Below are 26,775 nucleotides of genomic sequence, written 5' to 3'. Positions count from 1 at the left end.
AAAAGCCTAAAAATGAAAGAAGAGTCTTCTAAAGAGGATGCCGAAATGGACTTTCAGGCTGGGGTCCTACATGTCTCTGTGCTACATTGGATACTTTACAAGGTCTCCTACCTCATTCAACCACATAGCACAGATTGGCATAGCATGTATGGAGTGAAGGCACATTGTTGTGTTCTGGCCTTAGAGCCTGGCTACACATTACACTCACAACATGAGAACAACCACACAGTGTGGGAACGTCCTCTACTGACCATTTTGAAGGCTTCCTGATCAACAGGCAGAGAAAGGTGGGAGGAATAGGAATTGCACAAACACAGAGTGGACACGAGAGCTGCTGGCTTATCCTCTGCTCCAGGGATGGTCAACATGATGCCCTGAGAATGCTGTTGGCCTACAACTCCTATAATCCCTCACCATTGCCCATATTGACTAGGGCTGATGGGAACTGTAGTCCAACAACATCTGGAGAACACCACATTTGCTACCCCTTCTCCACCCCTTGTTTATCTGACTTCCTCTCTTCTTAATGGAAGATTTTCTCCAGGAGTTAAGAAGGAGTAGGAGAACAGGACATTAGCCACTAAAGAGATTGATAATAAGTAAAGAACAAGCGACAGGGTAGACAACCAGTGGCTCTTCCCTCACTGCGTTGTGTGTGGGTTTTTTTAAAAAAATCTCCTCTAGTTTCCTCTGCCAAATTTTTAGCAGGCAGAGTTCTTACCCTATTCCTGTGTGAGTGTGATATGTTTTCACTGTTTTTAATTCTGAATTTTATAATGTAGCCTGCCCTGGGACCACCTGCTGGCAAAGGATGGAAAATAAATTAAATCATCATCACCACCACTATCATATAATAGTAATATCATTCTGCTAGGTTTTTAGCAGAGCTTTCAGTAAAAATGAAAAAAAATGAGGAAGGCTTGGTTCATATTGACCTCATTGGGTACATTGGACCTCAAGACATAGAAGATTGTGGTTAATACACACATATTTGGCGAAGTTGCCTGAATCTTGCATCATCTACCACCCTCTGTACTTATATTTCACTTTTTCTTGGCAGATCTCAAGAAGTGGAAGAATAATATCAGAGAAGGAATATCAGCTAAATGCTATGAGGAAGGATCACCATAAGTATATACGGGAATGTTTGGCCCAGGCCATATTCCACAAGGTGCTTGACATGGAGGTAGGTTTACATTATGGCTACTTCTCCTAAAGGCTGTTAAAAAGAAATATTCATAGTGTTATTACAGGAGGTTTACTGAGAAAACTTCCTGGTGTGGCAATAGCATGCAAATTTAACCTTTGGTAGGGAACATGGTAGCTTGAGGAGTCTGCAACTTTAGGACTTAGCGACCAGCAAATTCTGAACACCCATTTCTCATGACAGTAGAGCGATTAAGGAACATTTGAGAGTTATTATGGTTTAGTAATGATGAAATGTATGCCATAACACAAGGTATATCCACCCCTTTACTCATTCTGACTCTGAACAAGCTGTGAAGAGTCTGTGAAATTCTGTTAAGAAGCAATCTGATTTTTTCTGACTCTCTAAACCATTCCTTCAAGATTTGCTATCAGTATATAAAGTCCTTAACTGATTGGGACCAGTTTGATTGAAGGATCATCTCATCCTACATGTGCCTATTTGACTGCCTCAGTTTGTGGAACATACACTGTTGCGCATGCCACATAACACTTGTACTGCATCTGTTTGGAGTAAACCATTTAGAGTCATAACCTTTGAACTCCCTGCCTACTGACATTAGGCAGGCATCCTTGCTATGTTGTTTTAGATTCCTGCTGAAAACTTGCTTTGTTTCAACAAGCCAACCTAGGTACATAATTTACCTTTGTCTTTAAATGTTGCTGATATCATCTAGGTATTATAATTCATATTGTTTTATTTTTATACAAAACACAAGTATAATACCAATGATACCCACATCCCAGTGCAGTCAAGCTTTTACCTGGGTATTTACTGGCAAATTGTTTTTATGTGTGGCCTGTAGATTTGCTTGTTTGCTTTTGATTAATTGGTTTATACATTTTTTTTTCTGAATTAAATGCACATGCAAGCAAGCTAAGCAGTGTGTTAGCAGCTGTGAGGATAGAATCAGAGGACTAGATCTATTTATCTGGAGTAAATTCCAATAAAATGCCTGCATGAGAGGTAACTTTTCCTCCACTAATTTGCAAGTGGCCTGAGAAATATTAAATCATAGCAAAAACATGTTCTCCAATAATTTCATATTGGCAGGGAAGAGGAAGTTAAGGGAGGAAGGAAAGATACACGAATAGCCTGCAATTGGTCAGAACCAATAAAGTGGCTTGAGCATCTCAGAATGCAAGAGTTCCCTACAGCCACTGGGTTCCACGCAGTCATCTCCTGAGAGCAAGGCAGCAGGAGGTCATGTTCCACCTGTGTACTCAAGAACCTATTACAGCCCATCAGATACATGCTCACATCTACCAATACGAACACCCAAGGTCAAGGACAGCCAGCAATAACAAAGAGGGGCATGGATGTAAGGAGCGAGCCAGGGCAGGGAGGAGCAGACGCTATCTCATTCACACAGAAGGTGGAAATGTGGCTGCAGGTAGGCCCCATTCTGCCATGGTTCCACTCATGGATTGTTCCTGCCTTCTGTTTTCCCTTTGTGATGCTGATGCCCTTCCATGGCTGATCCTGTGCAATGTTAAGGTGCACGAATCACTATGTATCTATATATCTATGATGCAGGAGCCCAACCCATAATGCAGGTTATTCTACCTGGACTTCAGGTCTTTTGAGTCCTCTTAAGATGCCAGCTTTCATGCTATGCTTCCTTTTGGCACGGCTGCTTTCTCTTGTGTAGAGCGTAAAGCAGCAGTTGAGACCAACTGCCTTGGAATCATGGAATTCTAAGGGAGGCCCCGCCATCACATACAAACATGGAGATAATTTAGCAGTCGCCTACCGCCTTCCCTCCCCCCCCGGTCAGCCAAATAACACCAGCAGAAACTCCTTGCTCACCCAAGGACCTTTGAAGGGACCTTATGGATCATCCAACACAATGGTTTTGAACAGTTTGCCGGTGGAATTCACAAAGAGAGTTTTGCTGTGGACTTGCATTACCTTCTCTCCAACTCCCCTGCTTGTCAAGACTGGAATCCCCATCAGTGGAAGCGGGCTAAGAAAGGAATCGTTTTACTTGGTTTGGAGTACATTAGAAATTTCTCTGTACCCTTCTCCCTGTTCCCTTTTCTGTGAGAGACCAAGTGTAGGAAAAGGCTCTGTGTGGCCAGGGATAGTTATGGGCAAGGCCTAGGACTGGAAGGGAAATATCAGTGGTCTCTAAACAAGGGGTGTGAAACGCAAAGGGTGGAACAGAGGTCTGATGAGAAGTTGTAGTTCAACAGCCCCGGGGGTGGGGACTACATTAGCGGCCCCATTATGTGTAACAACATCCCAAAGGACGGAAAAGTGCCATGGGCCTAGCCTGGGAAGAGAAGCTCAGCAAAGAGAGAAGTGACAGTAGCAGAGGCATGATGTGCCTTGTGGTTTTTGGAAGATTTACCTAGGTGTAGCCCTGTTGGCCACAATGGGGCTTCACTTCTGAATAGTCATGCTCAGTGGTTGTTACTTAAAATCATGTCAAAAATGGCTTCTAAAGAGCACAGGGTCTTTGATTCAGAACATCTACAGAGTTGTAGGGTGTGTGTGTGTGTGTGTGTGTTAATCATTTGATCCCAGTTTGGTTGGTCCTCCTATGCCTGTTTTTAGAATTGGGGGTTGGGAGATTCTATTGGCTCAAATAAGAGTTCTAATTCCAGTGCACAGGGCAGGTGCAGAGCCCCTGATCCGTGTGAAGACTGAAATGAGGCAGACACTTCAAGTCCCCTCCCCCTCCCAACAGGGTCTCGGTGCAAATCAGGGTCTCACACTTGTAATTCCATGCATGGCAGTATGTTTAGGGCAAAATAAAATTGTCACTCCTCTTCTTCTTTTATGCCAACCATAGCCACCTCTGAAAACATTTATATCAAGGTGGCCCCAAACAGTGCAGCTAATAGGAAAGGTGGTAGTTTTAGCCCAGCAATATCTGAAGTGTTACATGACATGTGGTTTAAAAGTACATTAAAATTGGAAAAGTACTTATTTATTGTAGATGTCGAGCAGAGCACTGATTATGTCACAGTGAGGCTGAATGCATGTGATCAAACCAGAATGTTGAAATGACATACTGGTTTTGAGTTGCTCTGTGGAGCTTGCAACATGCACCTGGTAATGTGCTTTATGCAAGTCACACACCAGGAACCCCATTCCTGCACACACATACATTCCCCCCATGTTTTGTGAATATGGGTGGAAAACCCGTCACAGAGCAGTGGCGAAGATTAGCCTCAAGCTTTATTTCTTCCAGTGCATGTGAATAAGATATTTCCCTTTTCTTTTCTTTTTTTAAAAACACCTAACTAGCGTCATCACCAGGGTGAGATCAAAAGAAAATTTGAAACTTCTGCCAGAAAAGACCGTATTCAGAGAGTTAAGGTAAATATTTTTCACTTCCATCTTACAGGAAACCTCAAAAACTTGTTTTGTGAGTGCTGTACATCTCTTTGTCTGTGCTAGGAATGGGATCACTGGTGTGAGAGATAAGAATTCTGTGAAGAAACTTTGTCATTCTGTAAGCAGTTACTTCTATGTATATAGCCATGGCATTGATATTTATTTCATCTCTCTAATTCTCTCTCTCTGTTCTTAATGCATAATTGGCTGTGTTCTCTCACAGCTTATTAGACAAGATTTGCTTTTGACTAGCAACAATCACATTTATACGAAAGTAAAAACCCATTTACTAATACCTCAAGACTCATTTGCTAGTCTTGGCTCTCTTATGAGGTCTCAAAATACTGGTTTAGTAATTGAGAAACTGCTTTTCATAGATTTCGCCAAACAGCAGGGCAAACAGGGAGCATCTTCCGTTTCTTAACTATACCACTTTCTCAGGCATCTAAATTTTCTAGGTGGAACGATCAAGAAGGGCAGCGGAAGATGGACCTCGCCTGCTTTCCCCACACCCACCCACTGGGCCAAGAAATCGCTTGGGGCGCCGCAGATTTGGCAACAGGGGGCAGTTAGGTCAACTGGTGAGTTGAAGAGGGCCCATCGGCCATGTTTTGTTTGTTACAACCCTGTCCAACATTGAACTTTCAGCTATGCCATCACAGGCCACAACCTTGATCCAATTGGAATCAAAGTATTAAGACTCCTGAATTTGCGACATTGGGAATTTTTTTTTTACCAGTAACATTTTTTCCTTTGATTTTGTGTAAAAACAAACCTAACTCTAGGTTTGAGAGTTTGATGACCTACTTTGATGACCTAGGTTTGATGACCTACTTCAACCCCCCAATTCTCTTTATCTGACCGTTGGGATTCTTCCCATACCACATTGCCTCCCCATCAACAAACAACCTCTCTTCACAGACCATGCCCCTCACTGGCCTGCTTTGCTGCCTCCCCAAGTATTTTTGGCTGATTGAAATGTGTCCTTAAATACTGTTACAGTGGTACCTCAGTTTAAGAACAGCCCTGTTTAAGAACGATTCAGTTTATGAACTCTGCAAAACTGGAAGTAGTGTCCCGGTTTGCGAACCTACATCCACACCTTCATTTTATTTGTTTAAAATGCAAGATTTACACAAAACAGCAGTTTTTAAAAGTGTGTCCCTTGGAGACCAGCAAGAATACGGAGTCAATTGCAAGAAAGGTTTCCACTGCCTTTCTTCCCTTTTTCCTTTCTTGCCTCCTATGTCTGCAAGGGCAAATGTTCTTTTTCATATCAAATACATTTGTTTTGTGTAAGAGCAGTTCTGCACAAAATAGCTACTTTAAAAATAAAAATACTGCACACCTACCTTGAGCAACAACCCCTGGAAAAGGGCAGGCTGCATCCTTTCCTTTGGGCTCATGGAAACTGCATGGAAGTAGGGGCTGGGGTGTATAAACTGCACCCAGAAAATATCACCACACATGTAAAAAAGAAGAAGCCCACCCACACAATGCACTTCAATGTGTTCACAGTCTGTTAACACTCATTTTTATTTTGGATTTTCTTTCCTTGCTGGATTATCTGTGGATTGGAGAAATCAAAATTTAACACACGGAAAGTACAGCCAACCAACTTGGATGAGGAGGATGTTGTGCGGATGCTGCAAATATAAAACGATAGGGAGTCAAGCATCTTCAGATACTCATTAAACTCCAGAGTGGATGACTCCTCAATCTCTTATAAAAACATCGTTCTTTATTTTGTCTACATGACTTCCCAATAGAATATATGTCTGAATACCATAATTATTACTGACAGAACAGTGAGCAAAGCATCTGGTCTGATCCTGTGACCATTTGTGCAGTATGGGATATGATAGTAGTAGCTGTGTTGGACCTCAGCCCATGTACTTTGAAACAAAAGCACCAGGTCACATAGAGTGAGCTGCTCCTAAGCGGCTTTCCCATTTATTTAATTTCCCTAGGCTACCTATCCTCGACCAAGCACTGCACCAGGGAGCATACAGCAACCAGTCCGACTGCAGCCACTTCTCAGCTGTGCCACAGATGAACCTGCACCAAAGGCTGCTTCTAGATCAAAGCACCTCGTCTATGAGAAAGAACATCAATATGCCAGCGGGGTCAGACTTTGCTCTTTTATACAAGTGTTGCTGTAGAAAGAATGATCATAAGCTCACTCATTGTATTCATACTTAACTGATGGCCCAGCACAAGGTTAGCTAACACAGTGCCCTCCAGAGATTATTGGATTCCAGTTCCCATCTGCCCCAGATATCATAGCTAAGGATGATGGGAGCTGTAGTCCAACAGCAAGTTATTTGAGGGTTAAGATGTTAACTCTTATGTTAGCTAATGTTCCAGGAGAAATTTCTGTTTCTTTTACTCTTTGGAAATTGAAGACTGTGCCGGTACATGCAGTTTTAAAGCTCCCTTTCTCCCCTTTTCAATTGAGCTGATAGAGGTGAATAATTAGGGATGTGGGGTAAGAATTTGAAGCACAGGTTGCTAGCAGAATCAAGGCAGACCTGGCTGAGCAGGTGTGCTTCTTTGATTCTACCTGTAACCCAAACTCTCTCTAGCTGCTACCCTGTTCTTTTCTTCCCTAACACATAAAAACTCATCTGCTAGGACAGGCTTCCTCAAACTTGGCCCTCCAGATGGTTTTGAGACTACAATTCCCATCATCCCTGACCACTGCTCCTGCTAGCTAGGGATCATGGGAGTTGTAGGCCAAAAACATCTGGAGGGACAAGTTTGAGGAAGCCTGTGCTAGGATGTCAGTTATCCAGTTCCATGTGCTAGGAAGTGGGTAACTCAAATTCTGCCCCCCCCAAAAAAGTTGGTTTTGTAACTTCTCTTAGTACCAACTTAAGCAAAATTATATTGTTTTTTCTGATATCTATCATTCCATTTTTTGTGTTATTTTGCATCATTCATTCTGCATTTGCTGTTCATTGGGAGGGGCATGGACCTTTGAGATAGTTGGGTCTCCAGATATTTTTGCACTAAAATCCCTAACCACTGGTTCTTTGCTAGCTAGGGATGATGGGAGTTGTAGTCCAAAAACAGCTGGAGACCAAAGTTTAGGAAGCCCTGGGTTAGACCAAAGGTCCATATAGGTCAGCATCGTTCTATCACCAACAGTGAACAGCCAGATTCTTCCCGGAAACACAGCCGTTGGTACTGTCACTGCCTCTGAACATGGAGGTTTAATGTAGCTATCATGGCTAACAGCTATTGATCCACAAGTGTGTCTGATCCTCTTTTTAAAAAACATGTAAGCCAGTAGCCCTCGCCACATCTTTTGGCAGTGAACTCTATTCATCACTTACACGTTGTGCGGAGAAGTACTTTCTGAATCTACTGCCAATCACTTTCATTGATTGTGTACTTTCTTTGTAATTGCCTCAGTTAGTAAGCTGCCATGATCTGGCATGTGATTATTCAGATTCATGACTGGAATGCAGATACATAGCCAACAGGACGCTCTCCAGCACACCCACAGTCACTGGGGATGTTCTGGCAAGTGCAAACCTCACACACGAGGCAGCAAATGTTCTCAGTGCATGTGCCCCATGTTCCCTGGAGGAAACCCTGTCAGCTGTGAATGGGAGAGATGTGGTGTACCTTGGCATGTGCCCACTCCATGTTTATAAGCACAGGTTTGCTCTTCTCACAGTGCTTTCCTTTCACACAGAGTTCACTGTGGCAAACCCTGAGGTACAGTACATGCACATGATGTGGGAAAACCTCCCATAAATATTAACTCATAAAAGCAGAGGACAAAGGGAAATCCAAACCCTAGGGGAGCAGTAAAAGGGGTGGGATGTATTGAGAATCTGTGTCGCAGACCAGAAATGAACAAGTGAGTCTGTATCCCCCCCCCAAAAAAATTGTTTTTGTTTTTTTAAAATCCATTGAACCTAAAGTACTGAGAAATTCCACTCAAAAAAGTTTATCAAACACTGCCCTTAATGCATAATTTTAAATTAGGCATGGGTGCTAACTGCTGTTAAATATTTCAGGGAGAGAAAGGGGTGCTAAAATCTCTGGATTATTCAGCTGGAATATCCCCATACCGACTTCCTATCGTTAACAATTTTATGGTACCTATTCCACCACCTCCCAAAAGTGAGAAGAAAAGTGGGGCACTGAGAGGCCGCCGTTTTCGCCCAACAACCGCACCCAATGGCTTGGAGCAAATGATGAAGGTAAAATGATTTTGCCATAATTTTTGGCTTTCATGTTTCCTCGATATCACATTTCCTCCTAAAACCTTTGAGGATGTAGACTGATACGCCTGCAAATTGAAACTCTGTCTGTTTGCAGAATGTAACCGATCTGTTTTCTGTAGTGGCTCCTCACCTTTGGATTGCACTAAGATAAAAATGGATCTCTGTTTGTGAATGGAAGATTAAGATAGAAGGTTGATAGAACACACACACACACACACACACACACACACACACACATTGTGTAGGTTTCTGTTTCTTTTACTTTGTTTTTCCCTCTTTCCTTTCCCTTTTTATTATTTTCCACTTTTTAGGTATTATCTTTGTCTGGTTTTTATAGTATTATATGTTGAAAACCTTCAATAAAATTGATTGTTTTTTAAAGTGACATCTTGGATCAGGCCAAAGTCCCATCTGGTTCAGTGTTCTCTTTCCTGTCCGATACCTATGGGATGCCCACAAGGAGGGCATGAAGGCAATAGGCCCTAAACGGCCCTGGCCCAGTATACCTGAAGGAGCGTCTCCACCCCCATCGTTCAGCCCGGACACTGAGGTCCAGCGCCAAGGGCCTTCTGGCGGTTCCCTCGCTGCGAGGAGCCAAGTTACAGGGAACCAGACAGAGGGCCTTCTCGGTAGTGGCACCCACCCTGTGGAACGCCCTCCCACCAGATGTCAAAGAGAAAAATAACTACCAAATTTTTAGAAGACATCTAAAGGCAGCCCTGTTTAGGGAAGCTTTTAATGTTTAATAGGTTATTGTATTTTAGTGTTTTGTTGGAAGCCGCCTAAAGTGGCTGGGGAAACCCAGCCAGCTGGGCGGGGTATAAATAATAAATTACTATTATTATAATTATAGCACTCTCCTGTAGTTCTGCAAACACGCTGCCTCTGATCCTAGAAGTCCTATATGGCCTTTGTGACTAGTAGCCCCTGATAGACTTATCCTCTATGAATTTGTCTAATAAAGCTACCTAAAGTGTGGCAGTGAATTCTATTGGTCACATCATTTACCTTCACTGGATTATTGTGAAAGAGGAAGGAACACTTTTCTGTATCCACTTTCTGCATACTTCTGTCATATTACCCCTTGCCTGCGTTTCCCCTAAAGTAAAAAGCCCCCCACACTAATCTTTTTTGTAGGTGGGTTGCTTCAGACTCCTCAGAATTCCAGTTGTTCTTTACTGCACTTCTGATGCAGTTTCTTTCCAGTGCATCAGTATTCTTCTTGCTGTGTGGTGACCAGAGCAGTACACTGTATTCCAAGTGTGGTTTCACCATAGATTTCTCCAATGCCATTGCGATATTGCCAGTTTTATTTCTGAGCTCTTTCATAATGATCCTATTATTTTATGCTGGAAGTGAGATGTTGTTGTTGTTGTTGTTGTTGTTGTTGTTATTACCCCACCCATCTGGCTGGGTTTCCCCAGCCACACTGGGTGGCTTCCAACATCAGACATTAAAAACTTCCCAATGCAGGGCTGCCTTCAGATGTCTTTTAAAAGTTGCATAGTTCTTTATCTCCTTGACATCTGATGGGAGGGCGTTCCACAGGGAGGGCACCACTGCTGAGAAAAAGCCCTCTGCCTGGTTCCCTGTAACATGGCTTCTCGTAGCGAGGGAACTGCCAGAAGGCCCTCGGAGCTGGACTTCAGTGTCCAGGCTGAACGATGGGGGTGGAGACGCTCCTTCAGGTATACGGGGCTGAGGCTGTTTCAGAGCTTTAAAGCTGAACACCAACACTTGGAAATGGACTGGGAGCCAGTGTAGATCCTTTAGGACCAGTGTTGTATGGTCCTTGGCAGTCGCACCTGGTACCCAATGTAGCTGCCACATTCTGGATTAGTTGTAGTTCCCATGTCACCTTCAAAGGTAGCTCCACATAGAGTGCATTGCAGTAGTCCAAACAGGAGATAACCAGAGCATGTACCACTCTGGCGAGACAGTGCATGGGCAGGTAGGGTCTCAGCCAGCATACCAGATGGAACTGGTAGACATTTGCCCTAGACACAGAATTCCAGCATAGAATTCACCTTTTCCATTACTGCCGCATAAGATGTTCTCTACCTCTGAAGTACCACATCTCTCCATCGTGTGATGCTCTGTGCAGCCCCAAACAGCTTAAAGGTAAAGGTACCCCTGACTGTTAGGTCTAGTCGTGGACGACTCTGGGGTTGCACGCTCATCTCGTTCTATAGGCTGAGGGAGCCAGCGTTTGTTCGCAGACAGCTTCCGGGTCATGTGGCCAGCATGACTAACCCACTTCTGGCGAACCAGAGCAGCACATGGAAACACCGTTTACCTTCCCGCTGGAGTGGTACCTATTTAGCTACTTGCACTTGATGTGCTTTTGAACTGTTAGGTTGGCAGGAGCTGGGGCTGAACAACAGGAGCTCACCCAGTCGTGGGGATTCGAACTGCTGACCTTCTGATTGGCAAGCCCTAGGCTCTGTGGTTTAGACCACAGCACCACCCACTTCAACTTAGCTTAGTCCATTAGACACTTTCCATGTGGTGCATATGGAATATGTGTCAAGGCAGTGGGAAGGCCGTAAGTGATTGCTTTGGATTCTAGCAGAGGGATTGTGCATGCCAAGTTGCCAGTTGCTCATCGCCTTGCCACATGCTCAGAGTGCGATTGCTGAACATTGACAGCAGAAAATGGATCTTGGCAGGGCAAATATCAGCCATGGAAAACTGCAGGTATCTCAGTGGACTTTTGTGCTCTTTGATGTAGGAGACAGTGAAGTTCTACAGGCCTCAAATACAGAGCAATGCGTATGTTACCATGATCTATTTGGGGAAAACAGTGCACCTGTCCTATGACCTTTTAGACAACCGAGAGGAAATCAAAATATATCAACAGCACTGTGGAGGTGAAAACCTGTGTGTGTTCAGAGCCAAAGTACTGGAGGGAGGTAAGCATGAGAAAGCCCAAGAGTTCATTTCAGTTCTGGAAAACTCTTTATTTTATGTGGATAAACTGTGGAAGTGGAAGTGAAATTATTTCCACGAAGCTGTGTGTCGTTATGCGTGTCCAGGGACGTATATACCAGCTGCCTCAAACTAAGTCTAGATTTACTGTTTCATGATTGAAAACGAGGCTGCAATTACTTTTGCAAATTATGGAAGAAGGGGATGTACAGCGGTGATTTAGCAAAATACAGCGGGTTAGATTAATTTTTGGATGGAGATGTATGGTTAATAAAATGCTTGCAGGGGTAAAATGAATACCAAATTATCTGCTTACAAGAAGCTATAATATATCAGGGTGAGCTGTTTATGACTCCAGGAGGGAAATGAATACATGCTTGAGCTTTGATTCTGAACGTGAATCAATGGTGACGATGTTGATCTGAGGGAAGGCTTGCATGCTGGGTAGAATTAATCTCATGGCACGATAGAGGGCGATTGCTGTGGAAGGATGTAGTCTCTGTTTTACTTATTTATTTGAATTAAATAATAAATTAAGTAAATATAATTTACATTATTTAATTTGCAGTAGTGCTAGGCAATGAATAGAATGTAGAAGTAAATATAGCCCATTCCCAGAGGTCTTGGATGGGACACACCACAGGTGGCGAACCCTTTTCGGCATGCGAGCCAGTGTGGCATAGTGGTTAGAGTGCCAGACTAGGACCTGGGAGACCAAGGTTCAAATCCCCACTCAGTCATGGAGCTTGCTGGGTGACCTTGGGTCACTCACTGCCTCTCTTGCCTCTCTCTTACCTTGCAGGGTTGTTGTGAAGATAAAATAGGGAAGAGGAGAACTACATAGGCCACCTTGAGCTCTGTGGGTGGGCGAGATACAAATAAAAGGAATGAATGAATGAATTCCCTTCTGGGCAACCTTCGGAAGGTCAAATACAGTGGTACCTTGGGTTAAGTACTTAATTCGTTCCGGAGGTCTGTTCTTAACCTGAAACTGTTCTTAACCTGAAGCACTATATCTGGGTTAGCGGAGTGTGTAACCTGAAGCGTATGTAACCTGAAGCGTATGTAACCCGAGGTACCACTGTATAAGTGGCGGGTGGGGCCAGAGATGAAGTCACGTGGAGCAATGAGTGTGAATGCTACCTTTGTACATAGAACCATAGAATTGTAGAGTTGGAAGGAGCCCGGGGGTCATCTAGTCCAACCCCTTGCAATGCAGGGATCTCAGCTAAAGCATCAATGACAAATGGCCATCCCACCTCTCCTTTAATACTAGTACAGTAGGCTAGTATCTGCACACATTCTGTAGCTTCCATCAAGACCAAAAAGAGCCAGGAAAAGAAACACCACAGGTGTGAAGCAGGACCAGTGAGGCCCGTGACCTAAGGAGAGCATGCATGAGCGAAGGTATTTTTTTTTTTTAAAGGAAAACAAAAAACCCTAAAGGGTAAAGGGGAATCCCTCAAAAACAGCTTCATGAAGACTGAACATGTGAACATAGCTATAGGGTGCTTCTGGCAGTGGGTGATTGGGAGGATGGAAAATGGTTAACAGGAATGGAATGGAGAGGCTGGAATCCTGAACAGCAGAATGTTGCACTGCAACATTTTGTTGCAGCTCCAACCCATGGCAGTGTTGCAAGCAATTTCTTTCTAGTTTTTTGGAGTTGCAACTTCTTTCATTCTCACAACAAAACAAATGAGGCAAGTTACTTGTTTAGTATTAATTTATCTGACAAGAAGAAAGTTGGTGAATCCAAGATTCTCTCCACTGGGCAACATTAGATGCCTTACGCTTATAGTTTGATTAGAACTTTGGCTTCCTCTTCCTAAACTTAGTTATCTCTTTTGTTAAATTTCTCTCCTGCCACTTTTAGTACGCAGTGCTCCCAGGATGATGTATAATAAAATTCATGCACATACACATCACAATCCATCACTAAAATAACAAAATGAACAAGAGATGAAACATTATAATGAGAATAAGGAAAGAAAATAAACATCTTTTATATAGTCGGGAAAGAAAACAAAAGAATTTCCTTGGCACCGAAACGATAACAACATAAGCCCAGGTTGTTTCCAAAGCATGGTGCTATAAACTAAGAATCTCTCACCAGTCACCACCCACTTGACATCAGCAGGTGGTCTCACCCAAGGGAGTGTTTCGGATCAGAGTGATAATTCAATATACAGCAAACACAGCCTCAACAGGTACCTGAGCCCCAGGCTCTATAGGCTTACTCTCACAAGTGTTTTATAATAATTCTTACAGCAGTATTTTTCAAGCATGGGTAACTAGCTGTTTTTGGACTACTATTCCGATGATTCCTGACCACTAGTCTTGCTAGCTAGGGATGATGGTAGTCCAACAACCTCTGGGGACCCTAGGTTGAGAAAGGCTGTCTCATAGTAATGGTGAACCACTGGCTGACAATAGGTTGCCAGGGAGTCCAGCAGCCTCTGGAGGGTCACAGGTTTCACTTCTCTGAACTGCTATTTGCTGTGCAGGCCTTTTGTGGCAGAAGGTCTTGGTCAATAGAGTAGATGATTGGGCTTCTTACTTGTCACGTTTTAAATCCAACTGAAGCAAGCAGAAAAAGCCAGATGAGGCACTCTTGGTCAGTGCCATTTCTATCTACAGGGTTAGGGTTGAATGTAGAAAAAATACTCCAATGCCAAAAAGCTCACTTGAGAAGGTTTGAGCCCAGCTTTCTCTCAGGCACACCTTTACACACACACATACACACACATACACACACACACACACACACACACACACACACACACACACACACACACACATTCCCCTTGATGCAGGAAATCTTTCACATGTGCCACCTCCCACCAGCGATAAGGTACCACATGCTTTCCCTGTACACTTGAATTGGCTCTTAACTCACCTTAAATGCTGTGGAGAAGGCTCAAAACAGTCTTGTGTTGTTGCTGCTGTTTTCAATTGTAGAAACTTTTCAGTTTGTCTCCAAGCGGCATTACGGCTTCCCCTTCAGTCTCACTTTTTACCTCAATGGAATGCAAGTGGACCGCTTAAGTACCTGCTGTGAATATAAACATCGGAAGGGGACTCGGCTGGGAGGCAAACATGGATACTTTGGTCTTGTCAACGTGGAACGATCAGCTCCTTGCTACAGGTATGGACAATGGGTTGGTTGTCTGTTGTGACCTGGAGTCTGTAGGAGATAAAATGGGCATGAAGGAAACTCGACTCTTGAATTTGCTGCCAGGCTCTTCTTTTAGGGCCCTGCACCTGTTCAGCTATAGGTTCAGGAACTGGCTGCCATCTTGGATCCTGATGATTCCAAGCTCCAAAAGAGAAGCCTCATGCAGCCAACCCCCCCCCCACCATTAGACCATTTTAATACTTGCAGTTAAATTGTTGCAGAAGCTTTCATGATCCTGAGCGCACATCATCAAATGTACGTGGTGGCATGGTGCATCTGACAAAGTTGGCGCTGACCCAAGGAAGCTTCTGTCACAATATGCTGGTTAGTATTTATGGGTTATGCCACTCTCCGTTGGTTTTGCTGAAACAGGCAGCCCTGGATAGTCATCTATAGCCATAAAAAACAGACCAGCTATTCTATTGTTTATTGAACTCGAGTATGTGGCAGCATGTGGCATCAAATGCATAACGGATGCTGAGGAGGCACAGGAGGTGCATATGCACGTATGAGTTGAAGGAGAGTAGAGAATAAACCTTTTAAACAAGGATGCACTTTCAGATTCTGGGAATTCAAAAAACAAAACAAAACAAAAAACCTTAAGAACGAGACACCAATAAACCATTGACGCGAGTATGAAGGCACTGCATGGCTTCATTTGATTGCTTGATTTGTTTGAAACTGTTTCACCTTCTGACACCATTTTTGCATGGCTTTCCTCTCATTTTGTGACTTTGCTTGGTAGGGGTTGATTTGTGGGGCGCTTTCAAGGTAACAGTCCTGCTTTGTAGCAGTAGACCGAACAAGATAGTCTTCTAATCCTGTTCAACTCTGCGTCCCAGTAATGTATTCATTAAGTACTTGCAGGTATTGCTGTGTCTTTTCCTAAATATTCAAGGTCTGTTTAGGAAATAACGATACTAAGACGGTTAAGATAAAAATAATGCTCAAAAATTACATTATAGATCACAGCCATCTTTTAAAGTATGGAGTCTCCAGTGTACTTCCTGGTTTATTCTGATGTTGCAATTAAATTAATATGGGCACACCAGGACCCTCATTTTTGTCTTTGGCTGAAATCAGTGGCAACGCAGCAATTTCTCATTGGAAGCATTCCTTTCTACAACATCCTTTTGATTTGCAAAGTAGTACCAGGCAAGAGAATGCATGCAAATTTTCTAGTCTCATCTTTCCCTGTTATAGGATATTTTATAAATAACAACGAAAAGCAGAAGAAAAAGAAAGAAATGGGAACCCCCATAGAGCCAAATTACTTTTCAGATAAGCATATTCCACTATCCAGAAACACTTTCCCCCTCTTCAGAGTAAGATTTGCATAATGTATGTAAATGTTATGCTATCACTGGTGTGATAAGGCTGTTCGGAGGAGTGGAAAGCATGCAAATTAGAGGTGGTTGTATTTTTCAGTAAATGCCCAAACTAGCTACATGCATGTGTTTCTGTGCCAATTTGCTCCAAAAAACTTGGGAAAATAGCAAAATGTTTCAAACAATATCTTTTATAAGGGAAGAATCTTTACTTTAGACATATGTAAGTCTTAAGTATGCAATCCTAGTATAGACCCATACCTGGGAATAAGCCCCATTGATTTCAGCGGGGCTTTCTTCTTAGTAGATATGCATAGGATTGCACTTTTAACCATTTTAATTATTATGGCTATGAACCTCATTTGCTATTTTGTTGCCCATGCACCCAGTTTGAAAATACTGTTTTAGAGCTTTTAGCAGTCTACCTAGGTTTTTATCATCTACAATATCTTCTACAACCTTGATGACTTCACTGCTTACCTCAGATCGTTTATGAAGAGACTAGACAGCACTAGTCCTTCCCTCCCCCAATTGCATTGTGAGAAATGTCCATTTCCTCCTCCCTCCCCAATTCTTTTGATGATGTGTTCCTAAGTCATAAGCCATAATAGGGTTTGTCTTCCTGTCTTGTGATTGCTAAGTCCCTGCAGGGGCTCCTGATAGAGCAAAAGAAAAAAATATATGGAGAGGATAGTGCAGGAGAACAAATCACACCCAAACAATCATAGTTTGTAGGAATACTGACTCTCTACAAGTCTTTGAAACATAATTTTGAACCGTATATACTCAAGTATAAGCCAACGAGTATAAGCCGAGGCACCGAATTTTACCACAAAAAACTGGGAAAACATATGACTCGAGTATAAGCCGCTTCACCACACCAGAGGCTGGTGGCGGCAGCGGTGGAGGAAGAACAAGCAGCCACAAAGGGCAGCTTTCGGGCTGCTCGTTCTTCCTCCGCCGCCGCCACCGACAGCAGCAAAGGTGGAGGAGGAGAAAGGAGCAGCCCGAAAGGACCCTCACTCGAGTATAAGCCGAGGGGCGTTTTTTCAGCATAAAAAATGTGCTGAAAAAGTCAGCTTATACTCAAGTATATACGGTAAGTGGTGCACCGTGGAACAAACCAGACAAATAATTCTCCTTTTTATAGAAATCTTTACAAAGTATGATTTGCTGTGGGATGAAAAACATGTGTTTGCATCCTTTCTCATCCTCTGCCAACAGAATTGTGGCTACTCCTCTTAAAAGAGGCTCTTCTTCTTTTCCCAAATCGATATGCCTGCTTCGTATTTCTCCAATACAATTTGCAATGGTCATTGCCGAAAAAAATGTGCTTCTAGGCAACCTGTTAACCACGCTATTTTCCCCCCCATCCATAACAAGCTAAGTTTGATGGCATTGCCATTTTGCAACCATTCCTTATGAATCCACAGATAGTCCTACTCAGAGTAGACCCACTGAAATTAATGGGTCTAAGTTGGGCATGCCTATTAATTTCAGTAGATGTGTCTCCTTTGAGCTTGATTAATATTGGATATAACCCACTTCTTTGCATTTTTAAATATAAGCACAGGAACCTAAGATGCAGCTGTAAATCTGATGTTGTTTCTTCAAGGCTCTTAAGCCACAGGAGAGCCCAATGGTTTGTGTCCTTTCCATTATCCATGGTCTGCTTTCATAATCTCCCACTCTGCCTTTGCCAGGTGTATTATCGCAATGGGTCTGGACAAAAAGCCTTCGCCTCCCAAGAAAAAGATCGCTGTTGCCGATGAAGAAAAGAAAGAGGATTCTGCGAAGGAAGAATATAGCAATAAGCTACCAGGGAGTAGCAGCAGTGGAGAGGAAAACAAATATTTAAGGTTTACTCCAGCTCCCAAACAACAGAAAGAATTTGTGGGAGATGCTAAAGAAATGCAAGTGGAGGCAAGAAAAAGAGCAATAGAAAGAGCCCTTGGTGATTATGAAAAGAGCCCAAGAATTGCAGCAATTGACGGTACAGTATGAATGGGGAGAAATTGTTGCACAGAATATGCCCTGCGGGCAGAAAGTTCTAGCGCCAGTCTCTGGCATCTTCAGTTAAGGAATCTCAGGTGGTAGATGACAGAGGAGACCGCTGTCTGCCTGAGACCCTGGAGAGCATCTGCCAATTATAATTAAGCAAACATGGGCTAGATCATTGGTTTTCAACTGGTGTGTCAGGACTCAATACTGGGTCACTGATTTATGGTAAAGTAAAAGGTAATAATAATAATAATAATTTTTTATTTATATCCCGCCCTCCCCAGCCGAAGCCGGGCTCAGGGCGGCTAACAACAATAAAATAATACAACATTCTAAAATGTAAAGGACCCTCTGGACGGTTAATTCCAATCGAATTTGGCTATGGGGTGTGGCACTCATCTCTGCTTTTCAGACCAAGGGAGCTGGCGTTTATCTGTAGACAGCTTTTCCAGGTCATGTGGCCAGCATGACTAAACCACTTCTGGCGCATGGAAACGCTGTTTACCTTCTGCAGTGGTACCTATTTATCTACTCATGCTGGTATGCTTTCGAACTGCTAGGTTGGCAGGAGCTGGGACAAGGTGATGGGAACTCACCCCATCGCACGAATTTGAACTGCCGACCTTACAATCGGCAAGCCCAAAAGGCTCACTGGTTTAGACCACAGCACCACCTGAACCCCATGGTCTGTTGTGGGTCACAACAGCAGTGCTACCACAATACAAATATATGGGGGGGAATTAAGAAGTGCCCCCTAGTTAATAATTGTGTTGAAGGTGTGCCCTGGGTCTGGAAAGGTTGAGGACTATAGGGCTAGAAGGACCAATGGTCTAACCCCATATAAAACAGCTCCTTAAGTTCCTATGAAAATTGCCCCCTAGTTATCCTGTGTTCATAAACATAATCGCACAGACACTCATAATCACACCCACAGAGACGTCGACACATGATAGGATGCATGACCAGACACAAGAGTTACTATTATCGATACAGTGCCATTAGTGACCATTTAACCCCTTTTTGTTTAGCTATAACCATTTTGCAGAGCTGTTTGTTTATTTAAGATAGTTCTAAGTCAGGCTTCCTCAGCCTCGGCCCTCCAGATGTTTTTGGCCTACAACTCCCATGATCCCTAGCTAGCAGGACCAGTGGTCAGGGAAGATGGGAATTGTAATCTCAAAACATCTGGAGGGCCGAGGTTGAGGAAGCCTGTTCTAACTTTTTCAAATATAGTGGCTTACAATGCTGCTTAAAAATAATTAAGAATATCACCAATTTATCCTTCATTCTTTATATAGCACAAAAACAACAAAGCCAAAGTAAGTAAATCAACTCCAAATACACTTTGAAACAATGCCTAAAAAACTGCTAAAGAGGCATGATGAGATTTCCTGGTACAGTGAATGTCTCAGAGGTTGAATGTTTCTGTTTTCGAACACCAAAAACCCGGAACTAATTCTTCCGTTTTTGAACACGCCACAGAAGTTGAATGGCTTCCGCTGAGAGTTTCTCAATTTACTCAATTAAATTTGCAGACCACCCTTTGTGCCTTGGCTTTCATATATTTCAGAAATCGAACGGTCTTCCGGAATGGATTACGTTCGAAAACCGAGGTACCATTGTACACATGACATGGCAAAGCTTGTAATCTGTAAAGCGTGGGTGAGAAATGTTGGTTCTCCAGAAGCTGTTGAACTGCAACTCCCATGAGCCCCAGCTACCATGGCTAGTGGTCAAGAATGATGGGAGCTATAGTGTGACAACATTTGGATAGCCACAGGTTTTCTCCCCTTGCCATGAAGCAGATGTAACTATGTACATTGTGTTTTTACCTCTTTGTGAGCAAAAGTGGCTGACGGTTTCTGCTCCAAGGAGAATGCAGCAAGTAGTAAGGGATGACTTCAGTTCTGCACACATACACACACATTTATCATCTCTAAATGAAAAATTTGGAATTAATTCATTATTTTCAGATTTAGAGTTCAGTTAACGGATTCACCTCAAATGCATGCATTTAGTCCTATTAGCAGGAGTTGGGTAGAGTCCTCTACTTCTGCTAATAGGACTAAAATCATGCTTTTGAATAGAGCTGGGCTGTCCTGGCAGGTCCTAGCAAACTGTTAGCAAAGTTGCCCCTCTGTACAGGAATTGAAGCCCCACCACTGACTTTTGTTTGTTTCAACATGTGAGTCCTTTGCATGCTCTATCTATTTTCCCGCCATAAACATATTCTCACTTCCAACTCTTGAAACTTCCTTTATGAGTTTATTGCAAGTTTCTCATTAGTCACCAGCTGTGCAGTTTGGTTTCATCTCCCCTCTTCCCCCTTCAGGAGATGAACACCTTTCAGACAATTACCTGTGGAGGAGACTCTGGCTGTCCCAGATGCAGCTGGAACCCTCGATCGATGCAATTTAATTTACTTATTCCTTAAGCCCCACTCTACAGGTTATTGTTTATTTGCTTAATTGGTTCCGCATGAGATACTCCCCCCTATATTTCTTGTTCTTTCTGGCATTCTGTCATTTGAACATGGAGGAAAGTTGATAGGGAAAGGAAAGAGGTGAAAAATTGTGGTCCCCCGGGAATATATCTGGCTAACATGACAGCTTCTTTTACATGATAACAGTTTGTTGCTTCTCTGCAAGGTGGTAGTGAAACAAAGGGATGCTGCCAAAATACTTTATTTGTGAAAGGTCCACATGCATCTCAGTGTATCAGCATACAATTAATCCATTCACTGATGATGATCTCCAATGCTGAGGTGGACCTCTTCCTTGGCATAGTGTAGCACCCTCAGCTATGGGTAGGAACTAGAGCATTACAGGTAAATTGCATAACCTGTGCATTATTTGTCAAACTGGAACAATGGTTTGCATTTATTACAGCATGAATGCCAGACTGGGTTGAGGTATCTTGGGTTGGGTGCAGGGAAAAGGACTGGATCTGAAGCTGCTCTTCCACTCATATGAAGAATCTTTCCACTCACAAAAGGACACCTTTGGATCCAACACCAAAAAGGGGGTGGGGAATCAATTACAGCTATAAAAAAAATATCAAAGATACAAAAGACACAAAATGTTGTTTTAGGTGTGCCACAGCAAGAGTAACTGTACCAAGCAGTTACACAATATTAATTGATGGAGATTTTCTCCAAAATGCATTGAGAACCAGAGTTACTTTTTCAGCTGCCATTTTCGCCTTCGGATTCAATCCTTTCCTTATGTGATGCCATGTAGTCACACTTAACAGTATGCAGCATTTTCCTTGTAAAAAAAAGCACCCCCAATTATGTTAAGAATTCTTCTTGCCAGCCCAGACTTCCAACTCAGCTAAGACCACTGATAGCTGCTTCATTTGTTTAACATCATCACTCCTTGCAATTATCCTAGCACGATCCCTACATCAGTGAAGATATGGGTGGGTGTTACATGGTTTGGTCAGATCAGGGATGGAGTCTTTTGCAATAAGCAAGTGAGGGTTCTACTGCTTCCATGATGCCTCTGTTTACATCTGAGCACCTATCAGATATTTTGGGATGGAATTACATGTATTCTTCGCAAACACACATTTCCCAAAAACATATTTCAGGACTGTTTGCCAGTGTAATTATTTGCTTCAATGTGATTATGTCTGAATGAGACCCACAAAGAGAAATAATCGAATGCATTTGATTTTGTGGGGTTGATTTCAGGCCATTTGAAACACTGCAAGGTAGCAAACAAGTTTTCCACAAAATATATAGTTAGGCATGTTTACTGTGGGCAGTCCTGGCTTTCTTAAAGGCATATATTTATGTCTCCAAGTATATGCGTTTGTGTGTTTCATTTTTTTTTTGCTTGTATACTTAAAAACCACAATGTGAGAGGTGGTGCATAGCATAGTGAACAGAAAACAAAATTTCTGTTGGTTCCCACTCACCTTGCAAAGTCTGTGAGGATTTGGAATGTATAACAACTACAAGTCCTAATCATCCTCTCCTCCACTGAAATAATTCCAGTGTACTTAGTGTGGAGATTATGCCACAATTTGCCCTGCCTCTCTTGTGTATGGAGTAGCAAGAAAAAGTTTTTAACATTACTGTATCATTGTACAGTTTAAATTCATGGCTCAGCATGTTAACTTTATTGTTTGTATGTGTGTGTGTGTGTGTGTATGTGTATATATATATATATATATATATATATATATATATATAGGCAGAAAAGGGTCAAATGCAAAGGAGAACAAAGACTAATGGGCTTAACCTATTTGGGGTTAATGAGATATTCAAGTAGTTTGTGGTCCATTTTCTATCTCACGGTATGCTTGTCCTTATATTTTAGCATACGATGAAGATTTTGAAGCAGATGAAGAGAAATCAGATGGGAAAGTTAATGAAGAAGGACAGGCTGGTGATCAAATGAAAAGAATGTCAAAGTCACCCTCAGATGATGAAAAAGATAATTTAGACCATGAAAAGGAGAATAAAAAGTCATCACTGAAAGCTTCGCGGGCCTCTGACAGTGAACGAGATGAAAGTGATGGATACACCGGGAGTGACTTGGAGGAGGAGAGAAAACAAGGTTAGTTGTTTTCCTTAGAGTGGCATAGAATGAATGGCCTGACGCATGTTTAACTTGTTACATATGCCCTGTAATGGGTTATCTATTTTGTGGTTCATATTTAAGTACCCATTTGAATTACGATTGCTAAATTGATACAGAATGTGCCAGTCAGCACAAAATAAACAAAGTCTCCCAAGCTGCTTCTTTAAACCTCTTTTATCTCTCAGGTACTATATGAGAATAGCCAGAAATCAGCTATGGTCAAGTGGGCTCAAGATATAGGTCATAACATTATGTTTGCTGACTGGGAACAGTTGTGGACCACCGGTATGAAGTTTACGGCATGCAATGCCTTAAGAGAGAATATTATGAAAATGATTTATAGGTGGTACATGACCCCAGTCAAGCTTGCAAAAATTTACCACTTGTCTGATAATAAATGTTGGAAATGCAAAGAAACTGAAGGTACATTCTTTCACCTTTGGTGGACGTGCCCAAGGATTAAGGCTTTCTGGGAGATGATCTATAATGAAATGAAAAAGGTATTAAAGTTTACCTTTTTGAAGAAACCAGAGGCCTTTCTCCTGGGCATGGTCAGCCAATTGGTGCCAAAGAAGGACAGAACATTCTTTATGTACGCCACAACAGCAGCAAGAATACTCATTGCAAAGTATTGGAAGACAGAAGATCTACCCACCGTTGAAGAATGGCAGATGAAAGTAATAGACTATATGGGACTGGCAGAAATGACTGGCAGAATCCGAGACCAGGGAAAAGAGATGGCGGAAGAAGAATGGAAGAAATTTAAGGGCTATCTTAATAAAAATTGTAAAATTATTGAATGATAGAACGATGTGGATCTAGAAATTAAGGGGTTTTCAGCTGTAATGATTAGGTATCAAGAAAATGAAGATTAAAAAAAAAAAACTAATTGAGAGAAGGGGAAGGATTTGCGGAATTGAATTAATTAGAGATTGGGATACAGGAAGGGGAGGTATGAGGACGTCGGGAAAGTAAGGCTTATGAACATAAGGGACTGAAATTATACTTGTTATCGCATGTGGTTTTTATGTTTTGTATGTATTTTTTCTTTCTATTTTTCTCTTGTTTTTTCTATTTTAGATAATTTTTTGAAAACTTTAATAAATATTTTATATATAAAAAAAAGAGAATAGCCAGATAGGCGGCAGCTAGAAGAGGAAATTTGGGTCTCTCTTCTCCAGTGTGTGTGAAGACAGAAATTAAGCTCTCTCTTTCAGACCACTTCCTTTGTTCCTCTGGAAAAGTTTCAGTCTCACTCCAGAACCCATTAACTTGGACAGGAATTTATGGTGCCCATTGAGGAGAGCGGTGTTATAATTTCTATTTAAAGTGTGCCCATGCTCACATACCTTGAATTGTGGATGTCCAACATTGTGTAGAGTGGAATAGACCTCTAGCCTTCTCAAGCTCCCAAATATAGCTGGTGGGGGGGGGGAGAGGGGAGGAGCACACAGGGCTGGCCTAAGACATGTTGGCACCTGAGGTGGACCCCAGGACGACTCCTCCCTTTCCCTGCCAGGGGTGAAGGAGGCCAGGGACAATGCAGTGGAGTAAGATCAACATTGGGCTCTGTTGCCCTGGGTGGACCCTGGACCCTGCCTCCTGAAGCGGTCTCCTCACCTTGCCTTGTTGCTGGGCTGCCCCTGGGAGTACAGGTTTCCTTTTTTTACCTTGCCTTCCCCTCTCATCCTTAAGACCTCCCACTTACACAGTAAATACATCTCATGTACTGCTAATTTCAGACAATGTTTGATTATTGTGATCCATAGATTATGGGCCTGCTCAGACACTTCTGTGCACTACTGCGAGACCAGGACCTTAGGGAAGGGGCCATTGCTGAGTGGTGGAACATCTCCTTCAGTGCAAAAGCTCCCAGATTCAACTTGATACTGGGACTGTCCCCTGTATGAAACTCTGGAGAGCCACTGTGTAGGCAGTATTGCACTAGATGGACCCATGGTGTCTGACTCAGTATAGCAGACCCTTCCAAGCGTCCCTATTTTCCAGGGACATCCCTGATTTAGAGAAGCTGTTCCAGTTTCTGATTTGATCCCAGAATGTCCCTCTTTTCCCTAGGGCGTCCCTATTTTCATTGGAGAAATGTTGGAGGGTATGGAGTTATCCGACCCCCAAGCCATCTGAAAACAATCCTGTATAGGGAAGTTATTTTCAATGTTTAATGTTTTATTATGTTTTTATATATGTTGGAAGCCACCCAGAGTGGCTGGGGCAACCCAGTAAGATGTGTGGGGTATAAATAGGAAGATTATCATTATGGAATGGGATGTCCCTATTTTCATCGGAGAAATGGAGGGTATGGTATAAGGCAGATTCATATCAGGAGCAGGCCTTGCGTGTAGTGTGCTCCCACCACTGATGTGATATCATATCACCCTGTCCTGCAGTGTAGAACCCTGCACAAACTCCCCCCTGCAAGATCCTTTTCAAACATTATAAACCTCCAGACACCTGCAGAAAAGGCTGCTTGGGGAGGTGACAGCAGTTGTTTGTCAGTGTTTGTCAATGCTCCTTCTGTGTTCCTGTGTTCCAATTCACATGTTGCAATGAATCACTTGTGTCTTTTTGACATGAGCACATTCATGGTATTCTGTGAGTTCCTGGCTCGCTTTTTCCATTAAAAAAAAAAATTGAGCTAAAAGAGAAAGAGCCAATTAATTTGCAATGTATGAACTGGCATAATGTATGAAACTGTGTATAGTTTTCATCATATGAAAAGAAACATCTTGCATGGCAGCCTGTAGATGTCACTTTTGCATTGTAAAGTACCAGGCACCAAAAAAGTACCACTGTATATGATAGTGAGAACCCATAGCAACAACTCTAAGGGCTCTCTCCTGCCATCCCTCTGGGCTCCATAGTAAGCAGGGCTTTCCGCAAGCCAAATTTTGGTCAGCGGTTGCAGCGTGACTCCATTTTGATCCAAGAATGACATGCCCACAACCTCAGGGCGATAAATATTCAGTCCTGTGCCTTCTGAGTTCTGTGCAGGGGACAAACACTCAGAATGATGAACCCTAGATAATTGTTACCACAAGGAAATTAAAATGTTGCGGAATTAGTTTTCAGTAGCATAAATAACATTTTTGGTAACCTCTGTCCTCCCCAGTCAGCATAACTGATGGAGATAATTATTTCCTTTATGTATTCTGAGCCGCACACCTTCATAAATAATCTAATGGGAAGCATGTATCTCATTTCCCATTCATTAATACAAACAGCAAAACAGGTCCAAAAGCTAGGCATGCTTGCAAAACAATGGAAATTGCAAGCGTTTTGGCTTTCCGTCGGCGCAGACCTGATTTCTTCCTGTTTGTTTCTTATCCTGCTGTTTCTTTTTGATACTGCCATAACTTACACCACAGTTGCTTGTCAAACTGGACCAGGCATTCTGTGTTTACTGCTCCCCTGAAATCTCTCCATTGAAATGCCTTCCATTTTGACAGGCTTTATCGGAGAGCTTTTTCCCCAAGCCAAACATTAATGTAGCTTTTGTATTTGTATTTTCTGTGTGAAATAGGGAAAGGGAAAGCAGCTGACTGGGAAATGGACGCTGCTGCGAGAAAGACCCAGTGTTTCTATAGGAGGCACAAAAATCGACGGCAAACTCGGGGTGTCAGACCAGGTTTGCAGTTGGTCTGCATGGACGAATCTTTGTTCTGATCAAAGAGACTTTGATTTCTCTAAGCAGCCAGTGACCATGAAGGATAATCAGCTTGCAGCTTTGCTAATCATTTAAGAAATAATTACATGCTCTATCTTTTTTTAAAGGCTGGTGTTGCTTCTCAGGCTTGTGGTCACATGGTACTGGGCGGCGTGTAGTTGCATTGCCTAAAAATATATATTGTGGCAGCCTTTGTTAATAGCTGGACTGATCTGATAACTGGTATGATTTAAGTCTTGGCAAATCATCTTACTTGGGGAATGAATTTTCCTTTCC

At 42.6% G+C, this 26,775-nt stretch overlaps 1 protein-coding gene and 1 long non-coding RNA gene across 5 annotated transcripts in view; one reads left to right on the top strand and one right to left on the bottom strand.

Annotated features, from left to right (window-relative positions):
* Positions 1 to 26,775, top strand: part of ERICH3 (glutamate rich 3) — a 60,497-nt gene that overhangs the window by 11,631 nt on the left and 22,091 nt on the right. For 2 of the 4 annotated variants that reach the window (XM_081866533.1, XM_081866534.1), the window contains 9 exons: positions 1,061 to 1,186; positions 4,463 to 4,534; positions 5,011 to 5,133; positions 6,523 to 6,678; positions 8,584 to 8,769; positions 11,525 to 11,705; positions 14,683 to 14,869; positions 17,931 to 18,220; positions 22,554 to 22,793. In XM_081866533.1, the coding sequence (XP_081722659.1) occupies positions 1,061 to 1,186; positions 4,463 to 4,534; positions 5,011 to 5,133; positions 6,523 to 6,678; positions 8,584 to 8,769; positions 11,525 to 11,705; positions 14,683 to 14,869; positions 17,931 to 18,220; positions 22,554 to 22,793 (1,561 nt within the window). Of the gene's footprint in view, positions 1 to 1,060; positions 1,187 to 2,375; positions 2,601 to 2,908; positions 3,198 to 4,462; positions 4,535 to 5,010; positions 5,134 to 6,522; positions 6,679 to 8,583; positions 8,770 to 11,524; positions 11,706 to 14,682; positions 14,870 to 17,930; positions 18,221 to 22,553; positions 22,794 to 26,775 lie in introns of those variants that run through there. The other 2 variants (XM_081866536.1, XM_081866535.1) reach the window with 2 other exon arrangements.
* Positions 1,456 to 2,863, bottom strand: LOC309344288. Its single transcript, XR_014157666.1, has 2 exons — positions 2,774 to 2,863; positions 1,456 to 1,710 (listed from the first exon to the last, which is right to left on the bottom strand). It is a non-coding gene; the product is annotated as an uncharacterized lncRNA (long non-coding RNA).

Source organism: Podarcis erhardii (genome assembly GCF_964252035.2).
Source record: "Podarcis erhardii genome assembly, chromosome: 6".
Lineage (NCBI taxonomy): Eukaryota > Metazoa > Chordata > Lepidosauria > Squamata > Lacertidae > Podarcis > Podarcis erhardii.
This window is presented reverse-complemented; position numbering and strand designations above follow the sequence as displayed.